The sequence below is a fragment of the Physeter macrocephalus genome, chromosome 20, assembly GCF_002837175.3.
Source record: "Physeter macrocephalus isolate SW-GA chromosome 20, ASM283717v5, whole genome shotgun sequence".
NCBI lineage: Eukaryota > Metazoa > Chordata > Mammalia > Artiodactyla > Physeteridae > Physeter > Physeter macrocephalus.
Window position 1 is genome coordinate 20,792,462 of NC_041233.1, and position 17,519 is coordinate 20,809,980.

The 17,519-nt window shown below is 37.7% G+C and overlaps 1 protein-coding gene and 1 non-coding gene across 3 annotated transcripts in view; both read right to left on the reverse strand.

The window, feature by feature from the left end:
• Positions 1-594: 594 nt before the first annotated feature.
• Positions 595-17,519, reverse strand: part of LOC102988942 (solute carrier family 25 member 16) — a 74,745-nt gene continuing 57,820 nt past the window's right edge. Inside the window, exons 12-16 of one of the 2 annotated variants that reach the window (XM_024132084.3) lie at positions 15,377-15,508; positions 7,915-8,134; positions 4,120-4,237; positions 2,048-2,213; positions 595-678 (exon numbers count right to left, since the gene is read on the reverse strand). In XM_024132084.3, the coding sequence (XP_023987852.1) occupies positions 609-678; positions 2,048-2,213; positions 4,120-4,237; positions 7,915-8,134; positions 15,377-15,508 (706 nt within the window). In that variant the 3' untranslated portion in view covers positions 595-608. Of the gene's footprint in view, positions 679-2,047; positions 2,214-4,119; positions 4,238-7,914; positions 8,135-9,514; positions 9,620-15,376; positions 15,509-17,519 lie in introns of those variants that run through there. The other variant, XM_055080954.1, reaches the window with a different exon arrangement.
• On the reverse strand, positions 12,501-12,605 carry LOC112067113 (U6 spliceosomal RNA). Its single transcript, XR_002893086.1, has one exon. It is a non-coding gene; the product is annotated as a U6 spliceosomal RNA (small nuclear RNA).

The following is a 17,519-nucleotide window of genomic DNA, read 5'->3' on the forward strand; positions in this document are numbered from 1 at the left end:
ATCGGCAGGCGGACTCTCAACCACTGCGCCACCAGGGAAGCCCACTAGTAATTTTTTAAGTAAGATTTCTTGAGGTTTATTTATTTACGTATTTGTGTATTTATTTATTTTAGCCGTGCCACATGGCATGCGGGATCTTAGTCGTCCGCCCGCCCCAACCCCAAGGAGTGGAAGCCCAGAGTCTTAACCACTGGGACCGCCAGAGAAGTCCCGAGGTATATTTAATCTACTGAAAATAACAATGGTGCTCTACTTAGAAACAATTCACTGACAGCAATCTGGAGTTGGCATGAATATACGAAACCGCATGGCTTTAACATGCTACATAACCTGTATTTGTCATGAATTACAAATTTCATACCACTAGCTAATCCAAATTACTGAAGTTTTACTGTATTAAATGGACCACTTACATATCTGAAGCAGGCGTTAACCATATAGTTTGGTAATTTTTTTTATTATGCTTTGACTGTGACTCCAGGGTTAACATTAGACACCAAAGGCTGAAATACTCTAAGTGTGTAAGTTTTAGATGCTGGGTTTCTTCTTTTATTTTGGGCTGCATGCTGGTCGGGACTGAACTGTCATCCATCTGTTGTTCAACCGCTCTAAAGATAAAGCTCCAAGTCAGAGATGCATATGAAACATTTCACTGGCTGGTTATGAAATGAGGTATTTCTAAAATAAATACACATACATGATAATCATCATAACTTATAACCACAGCCCCTAATTTTCTTTAAAAGTCATTTCAACGTTTCATAAGCCAAATGGCTTTTTACAAAACAAAATGCACTAGAAACTCAATACTGCATTATTTTGCCTTGAATGACTGTTCCCCTAACAAGTGCTGAAGTTTCGTTATAGTCCAGTCTTCATTCCTATATGTAGCAAGTTTCGGCTTTTTGTAGGACTGCATTTCTCAAAATCACAATATCTGTACATCCAGCTCTGTGCCATTAAGAAAGTCAACATAAAAACATGGAGAACCATGCGGAGTATCAATTTTGCTTAATATTAATTTTGAATTTTTATATAGAAACAAATACATTATAGAATAGCATACAAAACATGGAGAGTAAAACTTAAAGAGTTCAAAAATATGTGCTTGTACTATAGGCCCAGATTTCCCACAGTTCAGTCTCTGCCATTAAGAGATCTTTTGGTACAATACAGTTGACCCTTGAACCACACGGGACTGAACTCTATGAGTCCACTTATACGTGGACTTTTTTCAGTAGTAAATACTATAGCACTAAATGATCTGAGGTTGGCTAAACACAGAAATGTGGAGGAACCTTGTATATGGAGGGCCACCTATAAGTTATACTAAGATTTTCAACTGCAGGGAGGGTTGCCACCCCCAACCCCAGTGTTGTTCAAGGGTCAACTGTACTTTTAAAACTCCTTTATGTGAATTTTCAGGCTGATTTAGAACTTTGGTTCTGATTTGATCTTGTTTCCTAGTCTGAATTTACATCTAACTACCTTCTTGTTTCCTCCAAAACTCTCACTGGCTATGAAGGTGTAAATACATATGATTGCTCACAAGACAGCTAATAAACTTCCCATATGTAGAAAAATAGACATATATAAATAAGACAAGTCTACTGAATCATATCAAAGTGTCTGGAAGAACAAATTTCCCTATTTTGAACTACAAAAGGTTTGAAATTAAAACATCAACTAAGAAAGGGAAGATTTCTTGAAATATCATTTAAGAAAAGCTGTATTCACAATGCCTATACTACATCTTTCTGAAATAGGTTCCATAAGTTCTACAATTATTTCATTTCCCCAGGAACTATATGCAGCAAGATTAAAATATTCACTTTTGGAAAAAGTTTTAAAAGCATTCTATCTCTCCAAGGAAATAGGCTTGTTATATAACATGAACTAGCTGTGCTTGTTTTTTGTTTTTCTATTCCCTTTGTTTTAAATAACCAAAATGAAACCATCAATGCCAGACCAGCCAACAATGTTAAATCATTCTGAGTTGAATACTTACTTAACTGGAATTAATACTTTTGGAAGACAGTGTGTTTACCTGCTATAAAGAGCACAGTTGCCCAACTGTGAACAATATTTACAGGTTTGCTGTTCCTCAATTATTTGTGGCAAAGGAGCAAGCTTTGTCTTCTCCTCTCCAGTAGCAGATTTGTTAATACGATGAAACAAAGAGAATGCCATCTGGTTTCTTAGCCTTAATAATTCTATGAGGGAAAAAAGGATGGGTGTTTTTTAAGAATTAAGTAAAGTTTATTATACATCTTTTCCATTATATATAACTTTCAGATTCAGAAACATAAAAAAGGAAAGAACAACATTCATATTTCCCAATATACTAAAATAACCACTGATAACATTTTGGTATATTTCCTTCAATTTTTGTTCACTTGATAAGTTCTTTATATAACCATGAATCTCATCAGTAGTAAATATTGTGAAGCTGGTGTTTTATTGGCTGAATGCTAAGGACAAATACAGCTATCTAGAGTGTCTTGAATGTAAGACAGCAAGTTTAGAATCAAGTTTTATATAGTAAAATATTTTTAATTTATTTTTTTAATGTATAGTTGATTTACAATGTTGTGTTAATGTCCACTGTACAGCAAAATGATTGTTATACATATATATACATTCTTTTTTCATATTCTTTTCCATTATGGTTTGCCACAGGATACTGAATATAGTTCCCTGTGCCATACAGTAGGACCTTATTGTTTATCCATTCTATATATAATACTTTGCATCTGCTAATCCCAAACTAAATGTCCATTGACAGATGACTACATAAAGAAGATGCGCGGGCTTCCCTGGTGGCACAGTGGTTGCGAATCCGCCTGCCGATGCAGGGGATACGGGTTCGTGCCCCGGTCCGGGAAGATCCCACATGCCGCGGAGCGGCTGGGCCCGTGAGCCATGGCCGCTGAGCCTGCGCGTCCGGAGCCTGTGCTCCGCAACGGGAGAGGCCACAACAGTGAGAGGCCCGCGTACCACAAAAAAAAAAAAAAAAGAAAGAAGATGCGGGGCTTCCCTGGTGGCGCAGTGGTTAAGAATCCACCTGCCAATACACGGGACACCCTGGTCCGGGAAGATCCCACATGCCGCGGAGCAACTAAGCCCGTGCGCCACAACTACTGAGCCTGCACTCTAGAGCCCACAAGCCACAACTACTGAAGCCTGTGTGCTTAGAGCCCGTGCTCCACAACAACAGAAGCCACCGCAATGAGAAGCCCGTGCACCACAACGAAGAGTAGCCCCCGCGCGCCACAACTAGAGGATGCCCGCACACAGCAACGAAGACCCAACACAGCCAAAAATAAAATAAATAAAATTAAAGAAGATGTGATACACACATACACACATACACACACCGAATACTACTCAGCCGTAAAAAAAGAATGAAATAATGCCATTTGCAGCAACATGGATGGACCTAGAAATTATCATACTAAGTGAAGTGAGTCAGACAAAGACCAATGCCATATGATATCACTTATTATGGAATCTAAAATATGACCTAAATGAACTTATATAGTAAAAAGGTTAATAGTGTTTTCAACTATACAGTATATTGTTCAAATTCTTTTTTTTTTTTTTTTTTTTTTTTTTGGCCACGTCGCACATCTTGCAGGATCCCAGTTCCCTGATGAGGGATTGAACCCAGGCCCTCAGCAGTGCAAGCGGGGAGTTCTAACCACTACACTACCAGGGAGTTCCCTAAAATTCTTTTTTTAAAAAAAGTACCACAACTGGGCTTCCCTGGTGGCGCAGTGGTTGGGGGTCCGCCTGCCGATGCAGGGGACACAGGTTCGTGCCCCGGTCCGGGAAGATCTCACATGCCGCGGAGCGGCTGGGCCTGTGAGCCATGGCCGCTGAGCCTGCGCGTCCGGAGCCTGTGCTCCGCGACGGGAGAGGCCACAACAGTGAGAGGCCGGCGTACCGCAAAAAAAAAAAAAAAAAAAAAAAAGTACCACAACTTACCAATTACAGCCTGTTTTAGGCCTAGCAATGGCAGTGAGTGACTGTCAGATACAAATGTGTGTCACCAAAAACTGAAGGAAAAAACCAACCAACAAAACCCAGAGAAGTAAAATTGAGAGAAAACAGCTCAACCTCTTTTATCGAGATGGTTGGCAGGTACAGGATACATCTGACCGGTCTTCAGGTAGAGGAGCAGGCCAGCCTCTGGATCAGCTCTCCTCTCTTGGCTTAGCAGTGTGTACAGAACAAGCTGTGAAAACATGGTATATTTCATCAAATAAAACTTTAACTTTCTATATTTCCATACATGTTTTGCAATCAATACATATTGTAATTTTAAAATCAAAAGGTGAATCAAGCTATTTCCATTTTGAAAAGAACATGATCCAAATTTAGTAAAGGTAATACAATAAATTCAAAGTCAAATATTTAATTTCCACAAAACATAGTATATGCTTCTCAGTTTTATACAGACAAAAAAGAAATATTTAGAATTTTTCTTAGACGGTAAATAATCTCCAATAAGTTAAAGAGGGAAATTAATCATAGAGCTATGTTTTACATTTTGAAGTTGTCATCAGACACTATTTTCCCTGTTTAAAATAAGTGGATTAAACACTAAAATGCATATTATTTATGTCATAGTTACTGTGACAACTAAATGAGACTAACTCTACTAACAGTTTACTGTTTTTTTTCCAGAGCAGGAGGGAGCATTAAGTGCTTTAAGTATATGTGGCGCTCTTCAGAGAAACCATCTAAGACAAGTTAGAAATAGCTCCTTTAGTTCATGGAAACACCTTAGCAGCAACATTTGAGCCTATGTAGCATGTTTTGGGATGTCTTCTTATAAGCACTCCATTTGTGTTGCCTGATACAGCATAAGTAACCAAATAAAGCTTTTAAAAATTAAAATGAACTCATAAATGACAGGGTGGAGCCTTGGGGCTGTGGACCAAGGGAGTCAACCCAAACTAATGGTCCATCTATGTTAAGTTTTTCCCTTCACGGGAACTGAGGCAGAAGGAAGAGGATTCTGCTTCTGGGACTTATTAAAAGGAAAAAATATCTGAAATGAAATTCCCTTCATATTATGATAAAAGGAAGCTGGACTGAAATTTTACAACACTGTTATAATCCAACCATATCACAAGTAAAATAGGTTTCTGTGAGCTGGTGTAGAGATCACAGCTCCATATAATATTTTTCCTTTAGAAAATGTGTTTCAGGGGGACTTCCCTGGTGGTCCACTGGTTAAGACTCCACACTCCCAATGCAAGGGGCACCGGTTTGATCCCTGATCAGGGAACAGAGATCCCACATGCTGTGCAGCACGGCCAAAAAAAAAAAAACAAGAAAATGTTTCTAATGCCACATTACTGACTTAGAAATGAATTTTTAGAACACAATCCATTTATAAAATAAAGATCTTCCTTAACTGAAGTTAGTTTATAACATAAGCTTTTTTTGTATTACCAAAGTGAGAAGTCAAATCTCCTCAAAGGTATATGTATACATATAGCTGATTCACTTTGTTATACAGCAGAAACTAACACAACAATGTAAAGCAATTATACTCCAATAAAGATGTTAAAAAATATATATATACATAACAAAAAAGTGATTAAAAACCTTTAATGAAAAATTATACCTGGATTTAATATTCTTTTGCTTATGCACTAGTAATTATATTCATTAAAGTTTTAATTTGAAGAAAAAAAAATTTCCTAAAAGGGGAAATCTGTCTTTCCTCATCCACAATATCTATCTATCTATCTCTATATCTCAATGAACTACTATAATTATTCTTTCAATGTCTCCTTGTTTCTTGCACAATGAATATGCAATATGCACTCCAATATATTTGTTTGAGCCTTGTCCAAATCATTTGTCCTGTTTTTAAATATGATAAACACCATTGTACTCTTAAAAGTTCTTCTTGCAGCTTCTCTTCTTGCAAAGATAAAAGTTCCAACTGAACAAAATTAAATACAGTAATATTCTTTGCCTTGAAAGCACTACAATTTAGAGCAGTGGACTTAGAAGAAAGGTCTTTAAATCTATACCACTTTAGATGCTGAAATGCTTTTGTACTTCTCTTCCTTTTAGCATTCAGAAGTGATTTCAAACAAACTTGTCCTTAAAAACACAAGTAAAAATTTTCAGCCTCATGTACACAAAACACATTTCTTCAAATCTTTTGACTTCAAAAATAGCTTTTCTTGGGCTTCCCTGGTGGTGCAGAGGTTAAGAATCCGCCTGCCAATGCAGGGGACACGGGTTCGAGCCCTGGTCCGAGAAGATCCCACATGCTGCAGAGCAACTAAGCCCGGGCGCTACAACTACTGAGCCTGCACTCTAGGGCCTGCGAGCCACAGCTACTGAGCCCATGCACCACAACTACTGAAGCTTGCGTGCCTAGAGCCCATGCTCCACAACAAGAGAAGCCACCGCAATGAGAAGCCCGTCGACGCAACTAGAGAAAGCCTGCACACAGCAATGAAGACCCAACGCAGCCAAAAATAAATAAATAAAATAAAATAAATAGCTTTTCTTCTATCTAGACATGATTTTCCTTTCTCAAGAAGGCTTTAATCTAGCCAAGTCTTTGTTCATAATTTCAGCCATTTCTGTTTTACCAAAGTGAAAAATTCAAGTCTTCTGATAGGGGAAGCCTAATTTTTTCCTCTACCTCCAGTATCTGTAAAACCCAATGATAGGTGAAACAAGGTTACCCTATTTTTCATTCCCAAATGGAAAAGCTTTTGTGAGAACCTTTGGTGCTTGGTACACAATTAAGAATGGCAAGAAAGATTTAATAAGGGAAGATCTTGTTAATCCCTGATTATACAATTCAGTACTTTGAATCGGAACCTATTTTACATAAAATCTGCTAAAATAAAATGTGAAATTCCATGGGCAAAAGGAAATTTAAGTTATATTACAAATGCTATGTTATTTGTTATATTATTTATTCCTTTAATACTTATTATACCATAAAAATACAATAATGTTACTACTTTTAGTTTTATCTTTGCTTATTTACAAGTGTCTAAGGGACTTCCCTCGTGGGCCAGTGGTTGAGACTCCATGCTTCCACTGCAGGGGGCTCGGGTTCGATCCCTGGTGGGGGAACTAAGATCCAACATGCCATGGGTGCAGCCAAAATAAAATAAAATAAATTTTAAAAAAATAATAAAAGTGTCTAGAACATACCATAGACTGCCAATGTGGAGGCTGGCAGAGGGAATGGAAATAATTAGAAAAAATAGAACTTTATGTTAATTACTTTGATTTGTTAACTCACTATAATTAATATAAATTTCAGGTCATTCTGAAGGACAACAGAGACATATTTACCAAGGAGAAGAGGATTAAGAAAACTTGAATTTAACTTAATGGTAAGATACAGTTCTATATTTCATTTTAAATAAAAATCAATATATTGGGACTTCCCTGGTGGTCTAGTGGGTAAGACTCCACGCTCCCAACAAAGGGGGCCCAGGTTCAATCCCTGGTCGGGGAACTAGATGCCACATATATGCCACAACTAGGAAGCCCGCATGCCACAACTAAACATGCTGCAACAAAGATCCCACGTGCCACAACTAAGACCTGGCGTGGCCAAAATAAATAAATAAATATTCTTTTAAAAAAAGAACAATGGGACATTTTAAAAGAAAAAATCAACATAATTGGATTAAAGGTCAGAAGTAAAAGAATAAATTTACACTGCTGTTTCCTAAAGAGGATCCTATGTAGATGTTACATGAAAACAGTAGCTCAGTGGTAAATTCGGTTTAGGAAATGCTGGGTTAAATTTAAAATTACCTGAATTGAATCAAAATATATAAAGTGACTACTTTTCAAACATTTAAAAAATTTAAATATATTACACACTCATAATTTTCTTATTAATATTTATACCTGACTACGGTGTTCAATAGAATTTGATTCTTTGCCAGTTTTAAGTTCCAGTGGCATTATCTTATATTTCGTTTTACATCCTCGATGTATCTTCACGCCAACTGTAACATCTATTTTGCCCTTCAATCCAAACCTAGGAGACCAAATGCTTTCTTCAATATCCAGTGAGTTTATAACTTCGATATGACATGTTGAATTACCGTTACTACCATCACTTGGCCTAAAAAACAAAACACAAAAATATTTAATTAATTAGAAATATTTAACTAAAATATTGAATAGAATTGAATTAGAACACTTAGCTCATTTCTTATATGCTGGCACTGACTCTCTAATGCACGCACGGAATGTGGGGATGGGAAAGAGTCTACAGACATTTACGGCATTGATTCTCAAAGTATGCTTCCTGGATGAGTAGCATTAGCACCACCCAGGGAATATGTCATAAATGCAAATTCTCAAGCCCCATTCCAGACCAACAGGTGAGGCCCAGAATTTGTTTAACAAACTCTCCAAGTGATTCTGATGCACAGTCAAGTTTGAATCCTATCAGTTCTAACTCATAATTCATTTATTTATTTATTATTAATTTTTATTGGAGTATCGTTGCTTTACAACGCTGTGTTAGCCTCCACTGTACAACAAAATGAATCAGCCATATACATACAGATATCCCCTCCCTTTTGGACTTCCTTCCCATTTAGGCTACCACAGTGCCTTAGGTGGAGTTCCCTGTGCTGTACAGTATGTTCCCATCAGTTGTCTATTTTATACATGGTATGAATACTGTATATGTGTTAATCCCAGTCTCCCAATTCCTCCCACCCCACCACTTTCCCCCTTGGTATCCATACATCTGTTCTCTATGTCTGTGTCTCTATTTCTGCTTTGCATATAAGATCACCTGTACCATTTTTCTAGATTCCACATATATGAGTTACTATACGATATTTGTTTTTCTCTGACTTACTTCACTCTGTATGACACTCTCTAGGTCCATCCACGTCTCTACAAGTGACCCAATTTCATTCCTTTTTGTGGCTGCTAACTCATATAATTTAAATTTTCTTAATGTTTATCGTCTGTCCCTTTCAGTTCATTCCCACAATAATCTTCCTAACTCAGGCCTTTATTTCCTCAAGTCTATCTATATTACTGCAAAAGTCTCACTCCTTGGACTGCTGGAGCCACTATGACAGTCTGAATATTCTGATGTACAATTATTACACAGATTAACATATAATGGCTTGCATGCGGTTGCACCCTCGGTAACAAGGGATGTGTTTCTCCATGTAACACCATATGAACCTGAGTAAGAACGAGCTGTCTCTTCCCACTATCTATGCTGTGTGGGCCCTGATCACCCAGCCCTTCATCCCTACCCGCAACCCCACCACAACCCTCAGAGAAGCACAACCCTCAGTAAGTTCTCCTGCACTTACTCATTATATCCTTTACTTAATCATTAAATGAATCCTGCTCTGCCACTATCAATATTTAAAACTAAGTACTCAACATTGTTATTTTATATTACAAAAGAGGTTCTGATTTTAGTATCTTACCTGTTAAATAAGCCAAGAGCACAGGAAGGAGGAAAAAAGGAATTTATGAATGTCAAAGGAATTAGAAGAGATGAAAATAACTTTTAAAGCCTCTTGCACTTCTCTTATCTAAGATTTACTCATTTTCAAAGCAGTAAGTTATTCTGCAGAAGAAAGGTCAGATAGGAACAGTCTTTTATTTATTAATCCTATTTTATACTCAAAGCCATATAAAATACTAAATGTAATGTAAATCTTAAATGAAAAGGATAAATTTTCTAGTAATAAAACTTTTTATATCATATAGAAATCAAGATTCAAAAAGTGTAAGAATTCTGGCTGTCAGAATACATGATTTAGTTGACTTGTTTTGCTAATTTCATGTTATTTAGATCAGCAGCTATTTCTTAACAAATGAGAATATTTTCTAAGAGGAAGAATGCTATCTTTGGTAATTTTTTAAAAACTTTTTCAGGATGCTTCAAATATAATCTCCAGGAATATACGTATACTTCTGCAATTTTTGAAGAGGACAATAGAGGAATTCAGGGAAGCCACAACTTATCAGAAATTTCTTAAATATTAATCTGTTTTCTCTGATGGATGTTATCTGATCATGACATGTATTTAAATGTACTTATATGAAATAAAGCAAACTTTATTAAATGTGTCACATGCATACTTAGAAGATAAGTAATGAAACTTTTAACATTACTATTAAAATTCTTTCCCCTAGAAAAAGAAGTAATGTGGTTTTAGACTTAGATCTGTAGAACAAATGACAGGTACTTCAATTTAACTTCTATGCTTTTCATCAACATGATGGTATAAAACTCCTTTGAGAGTCACCTGATAGAGAATATAAGAGGTCATGAAGATTAAGAAAATACACATTTACTACTTATGGGTGAGAAAGGGTCTGTCTTGAAATGGCTTTTAAAGGTCTCATTGTCTGCTCTAAAGTCTAAAGTTTTGTTGTTTCTTTTAAAGACTAGCTATGGACTGCTGGGGAAATTATGCAAAGTAAAGTACAGAGAAGCGCCTCCTTCACAGAAAGAAGAGTCTTATACCAAGCTACGGAGATGAGAACACCAAGCTGGGAATCAAGAAATTCCTTATTCTAGACTCTGCTCTACCACCGCTTTTTCACATAAAACCTGGACAAGTCACACCACCTCAATGGACCTCAATTTCCTTACTGTAAATCTAAGACTGAAATCTCAAAAATCCCCTTCAGGTCAAAGATGATTCTAAATCCCAAACTTTCCTAGGCTTCCATGATAACTTCTTCCAAGCTACCAAATCCCTTGCTGGTCCACTCCAAGCCTCCTTCGATGGATTCCACTCTCTCCCTCTGTCCTTATACAAGGTTACCTCCCAGGGTTCTATGCCTCTTCTGCTGCCCTCAGCAGATTGCTGTTCTCTCTCAGCAATCCCCTCCACTTCTACGTTTTCAACTACCACCAATACACTGAGTTTCTGGAGGGTTTTAGTCTCCCTGTAACACCTAGAACAATCCTGGGCACAGATGCAGCATGTAATACATGTTTGCTGAATAGATAAGTCCATAAGTCTGTGAGAATATGGCAGCTTATTAACTCTGCAAAAACAATAAGTAAATTTTAGCCAAAAGAAAAAAACATGCAAACAAAATGCTAAAACAACAGTGAAAGAAAAGCTAGTATCTAAAACAACCATAAGAAATTGCCGGGCGGTCCAGTGGTAAGGACTTGGCGCATTCATTGCTGTGGCCCCGGGTTCAATCCCTGGTCGGAGAACTAAGATCCCGCAAGCCATGGGCAAGACAAAAAGAAAAAAAGATAAAACAACCACAGAAATGGATATCCACCACAATTTTAAATCTCAAGCAAATTTAAATGACTCCAAAGAAATAATAAGGGAGGAAAGAAAGGTAGGGAGGGAAGGTAAACAAGGATAAAGAAATAATTAGGGGGACTTCCCTGGTGGCGCAGTGGTTAGAATCTGCCTGCCAATGCAGGGGACACGGGTTCGAGCCCTGGTCCGGGAGGATCCCACATGCCGTGGAGCAACTAAGCCCGTGCGCCACAACTACTGAGCCTGAGCTCTAGAACCCACAAGCCACAACTACTGAGCCCACGTGCCACAGCTACTGTAACCTGCGCACCTAGAGCTCATGCTCCGCAACAAAAGAAGCCATGACAATGAGAAGCCCACACACCACAACGAAGAGTAGCCCCACTCACCGCAACTAGAGAAAGCCCGCATGCAAGAACAAAGAACCAACACAGCCAAAAACAAATAAATAAATTAATTTAAAAATATATATATATAAAGAATATTGCTAAGCAAAATGTTAAAAAAATAAGAAAGAAAGAATTAGGAGCAATGGAAAACAAAATTAAGTTTGTTATTATTACAGAAAATCAAGAGACCAGAATGACAGAAATACTACAAAACAAAGCAAGGAACCAGGAAAAGAATGACTACTTAATAAACAGCAGATTATCACAGTGACAGCTAATGCACCAAGATCCACCCCCTATACCAGACATAGCAATCTGCTCCAAAGAAAGAACAAAGCATTTATAAATTTATTTTAAAAAACACTACAAGGGCTTCCCTGGTGGCGCAGTGGTTGAGAGTCCGCCTGCTGATGCAGGGGACACAGGTTCGTGCCCCGGTCTGGGAAGATCCCACATGCCACGGAGCGGCTAGGCCCGTAAGCCATGGCCGCTGAGCCTGCGCGTCCGGAGCCTGTGCTCCGCAACGGGAGAGGCCGCAACAGTGAGAGGCCCGCGTACCGCAAAAAAAAAAAAACACTACAAGAAACTTTAACCAATTTACTCTAGCATTTTTTTTAGGGTAAGGACCTGGTGGTAAATTTATGACCACAACAGAAGTAAAGAATATGATAAATAAGCCCAATTCTGACAGCAAGATAAGCTTTGGTTTTTTTTTTAACCACTAAGTTTTTTTTTTTGAAGTATAGTTGATTTACAGTGTTGTGTAAGTTTCAGGTGTACAGCAAAGTGATATAGTTATAGATATATATGTATTCTTTTTAAAAATATGGAATGCTTCACGAATTTGTGTCATCTTTGTGCAGGGGCCATGCTAATCTTCTCTGTACCGTTCCAATTTTACTGTATGTGCTGCCGAAACGAACACAACCACTAAGTATTTTTAAAAGAGATATATAAGTCCTATTGGCAAACTGATTGTGGTGATGGTTGTATAACTCTATGAATATACTCTATGAATATACTCAATTATAAATAATTATAATAATAAAATAAATAAAATCTTACCGGCAGACACAGGACATTTAAACATTGCTAGCAACTTTCTAAAATGACTTAAAAAATTCTCAAAGAATTCTAGCAATATGCAAAAGGTTGTAAATTTTCCAAATACCTTGGATGAAGTAGTCCAGTTATGAGGTTTTAATGCACAGAAATAACTGTCCCCGTAAGGTCCACCCCTCCACTTGTGTACTCTAATCCCTCTCTTGTACTCAATGACACAGCTCTAAGACTCCTCCCATCTCTTCTAAGTGTTAATGTTACCCTATCTATGGAATTCTTCTCACTGGCATATAAACATGTTATACCTCCCATCTTCAAAACAACAACAAAACTCTCTTAACCCCACATAAGCCGTTCCATTTCTACATACCCTTTCATAGAACAACCTGTCAATATAGTAGTCTACATTCCCTGACTCCAAATCCTCCTCTACCATTCTCTCTTGACTCCATTCTCATCACATTTTCTCCCCTGGAATCACCACTGACTTTTTTTTCCCTCACACCCTGCACCAAAACTTATCAGCTCTACGTTGAAAATCTGACCATAATCCAACTGATTCTCATCACTTCCACAGCCCTCACTCTGGTCTAAGCCACAACCAACTCTTGCCTGGATTCCTGCAAGAACCTCCAAATTGGTTTCTCTACCTCTGCCCTTATCCTATAACATAGTCTTAAAAGACTGATTCTTTCAAAGGTAAATCACATCAATATAGAAAGTAGCACAGAGAGAATAAGGAACTTGACTAAAGTTGCACAGATAAATTGTGGCAAAACTGGGATTCACATCCAGGCTCAGTATGTCCTTTGAACTTGAGAAAACACACTGGTGCAAAGTACTGACTGTTCCCAAGATTTCTGATTCACAAATCTTAAAACAAGTTCAGATCACAAAATGTCACAAATATTGAGAATATTGAGAAAAAGATAAGAATATTGATATAAAAGGAAGTTATGACTACTTAAAGAAAAATAAAATGTTGCCTGTTTAAAAAAAAAGAAAGAAATCAGATCAAAACCCTCTGTACAAACCCTGCAATGGCTTCCCATGGTAGCCAGATTACACGTGGTCATGGACTCAGAATGGCAGCCAATATCCTGTAAGGCTTATGAGGCCCCAGGACAGCTGCTTCTCCTGTTCCACCTCACTCTGCTCCAGCCACACCGGCAGGAGTGCGTTAGCCACAGGGCTTTTACCCAGAGTGCTCTCCCTGGAAACAGCTGCATGGCTCCCTCCTTCACTTCCTTCAGGCTCCTGCTCAATGTCACCTTATATACAGAGGCCTTTCATGACCATTCTTGGGAAATAATATGTCCCTCCAACTCCTCTTTCTTATCCTCCCCATCGTTCTACACTGCACTTATCAGAATCTGGCACCCTGCTGTTTACTTGTTCAGTAGTACAGAAGCACCATAAAGTCAGTGGCTTTTTTTTTTTTTTTTTTGCTACTGTGATCTCAACACCTAGAACATTACTTGGCACATATTAGGCACTTAATAAACATTTGCTGAATGGGCAAATAATGGGGGGAAAAAAGGATGACCTACAAATTTGTATCAATGCTACTTTAAGGGGAAAAAAGGTAAAAAACAAACCAAATGCCAAACAGCATTGAATGCCTAAACACACTATTTAAACATACAGCACAGGGTTTCCCTGGTGGTGCAGTGGTTAAGAATCCACCTGCCAATGCAGGGGACACGAGTTTGAGCCCTGGCCCTGGAAGATCCCATATGCCACAGAGCAACTAAGCCCATGCTCCACAACTACTGAGCCTGAGCTCTACAGCCCGCAAGCCACAACTACTGAGCCCATGTGCCACAACTACTGAAGCCTGCACGCCTAGAGCCCATGCTCCTTAACAAGAGAAGCCACGACAATGAGAAGCCCACACACCACAATGAAGAGTAGCCCCTGCTCACCACAACTAGAGAAAGCCCGCGCACAGCAACGAAGACCCAACATAGCCAAAAATAAATAAATAAATAAATTTATTAAAAATAAATAAAAATAGGGGCTTCCCTGGTGGCGCAGTGGTTGGGAGTCCGCCTGCCGATGCAGGGGACACGGGTTCGAGCCCTGGTCCAGAGAAATCCCACGTGCCTCGGAGCAACTAAGCCCATGCGCCACTACTGAGCCTGTGTGGCACAACTACTGAAGCCCGCGCACAGCAACGAAGACTCAACGCAGCCAAAGATAGATAAATAAATAGATAGAAAAAATAAATTATTTTAAAAAAATAAATAAAAATAAATAAATAAATAAAAATAAATAAACATACAGCACAAATCCATGGTAATCAACACATGAGACAGTCCATATATGATAGTAACACAGAGAAATATATATGAAATTAGGACGGCCCCCCCAAATATTTATAAACTGACGATTTTATTAAAAAACCATACCTACATCCAAAAATTATAAATTTTACTATAGTGATAATAGAATTTTCTATTCATTAGATTATTTTTTTTGTCCAAGAATTATACTCAGGACTGCAATTTATAAAGTAAGCAAACAAAAAGGCTAGTTGTCATAACTTGACCTCTAAAAAGCTTTAATTCAACATCTTGAATAAGATCCTGGTCTAAAGATATGAACATCATACAAACAAAATGGGTTCCTTACAGAGAGAGCTGCATCTGAGGGAAGTCAGTTGAAGTATGTTTATGCATGAAATCTCCAGCCCATTTAGAAAATGAAGGAAGGTACTCCTTTACTTCTTGTTTTATTTCATCTTGATTCAGATTTAGGCGGTACCTACCAAAGTAAGAGATATTAAACATGAAAGCTTAAATATGAAAAAAGTAAACAAGGAAAAAAACATTCAAATAAGCAACCCAAGTGCCCATCAACTAATGAATGGATAAATAAAATTTGGTATATACAATGGAATATTATTCAGTCTTGGAAAGGAAGGAAATTCTGATACATGCTACAACATAGATGAACCTTGAGGACATTAGACTAAAGAAGCCAACAACAAAAGGACAAATACTGCATGACCGCTTACGTGAGGGACCTAGAATAGTCAAATTCATAGAGACAGAAAGAATGGTGACTGCCAGGGACTGAGGGAAGTTGTTTAATGGATATAAAGTTTCAGTCTGGGAAGATAAAGTTCTGGAGGTGGATGATGGTAATGTTGGCACAACAATGTCAATGTACTTAATGTCACTTAACTGTGCCCTTAAAAGTGGTTAAGATTGTGATTTTTAATGCTATGTGTATTTTACCACACACAAAAAATCCAAATAACAGTGACATGACATCAAATTTCAGATCTGCTCCAACTCCTATCTTCTCAGGTCTAATAGGTCCCAGTTACACTTTGGGGATAAAAAAGAAACCGTAGAAGATGTTGCTCCTGAAACCCAGCAATGGAAAGTAGAAAAGTAAAAGAGGAAAAAAGACTGTAGGAACAGAAAAGTCACATCAGCCTTACCGAATCAAAGGACAATCTATAGGAAAGTTAACCTTAAGTCAGAAGTCAGCAAAGACTACCAGAATCTAGTCTCAGTTTTTCAGGGTGCCCACAAGGTCAAAACTATGTCATAATAATACTACAACATTATTTGCCTTTTTTGCTCTTGTTTTCTCACGAGTACACAGTGGAGATTTCTGAGTCCACATACACACATACAATATAGCAATATAGAGAATGAAGAAGCAGATATAAGAAACCAGATGTCTTTTTTTTTTTAATTGGAGTATAGTTGATTTACAATGTTGTGTTAGTTTCAGGTGTACAGCAAAGTGAATCAGTTATACATATACATATATCCACTCTATCCATATCCAATGGCCTATCCATATAGGCCATTACAGAGTATTGAGGAGAGTTCCCTGTGCTGTATAGTAGGTCCTTATTAGTTATCTATTTTATATATACAGGTATCTTGTATTAAGTCATAAAATTAAAACATCTGCAAAAATGTAAAACAATGCCACTTGTCTCATCACATTTTTTTTCAAAAACAGTTATTTTTCATTAGACTGTTATTTATGTTAACATGGAATGGACTGTTATTGTTATTTTCAAATTAACCAATAAACATTTTAAAATTGTCTCAGTTTTCATTTCTAGTACAGTAATTATCTATAGATATAACCCACATAAACAAAAGCTCCTCAGGGTCCTCAATAACTTTTTTAGTGTAACATGGTCCTGGGACCAAAGAGTTTTGAAAACTGCTGTCCCCTTCCCAGGATGGTTCTCCCAGCTCCTTCTGCATGTTTAAGCATCACAATCTTAATAACTACTCTGGGGTGTTAAGAGCACACGTGTTTCTGTCAGATCACACCTAGGTTTGAATCCTAACTCTTTATTAGATGTGTAACTTTGGGCGATTCACTGTTAACTGAGCCTCAGTTTCCTCATCTGTAAGGTGAGTTGATAACTACCCCACAGTCAGTTTGACGATTAAGTAAAACAGCCTATGTAAAGTATTAATACTTGGCTTATGATAAGAACTCAATAAGGTATGAAGATAATAACAGTGAATACTCATATAATGCTGACTCTAGGCCACATACTATTCTAGGTGCTTAACATGAACACTTTCAACCCTCATTATATCTCTATGAGATACTATTATTGTCACCCACTTTAGAGCTAAGGAAACTGAAGCTCAGAAGTTACTTCCAAAGGACACACAGCTCTAGCTTGGGAACCTAAGTTCTTAACCCCTATGCTCCCTTCTACACTGTGTTTTAATAATTTAATGCCATAATTTTCTCCCTGCAGGCCTGAGTTCACCTGAGTACTGGT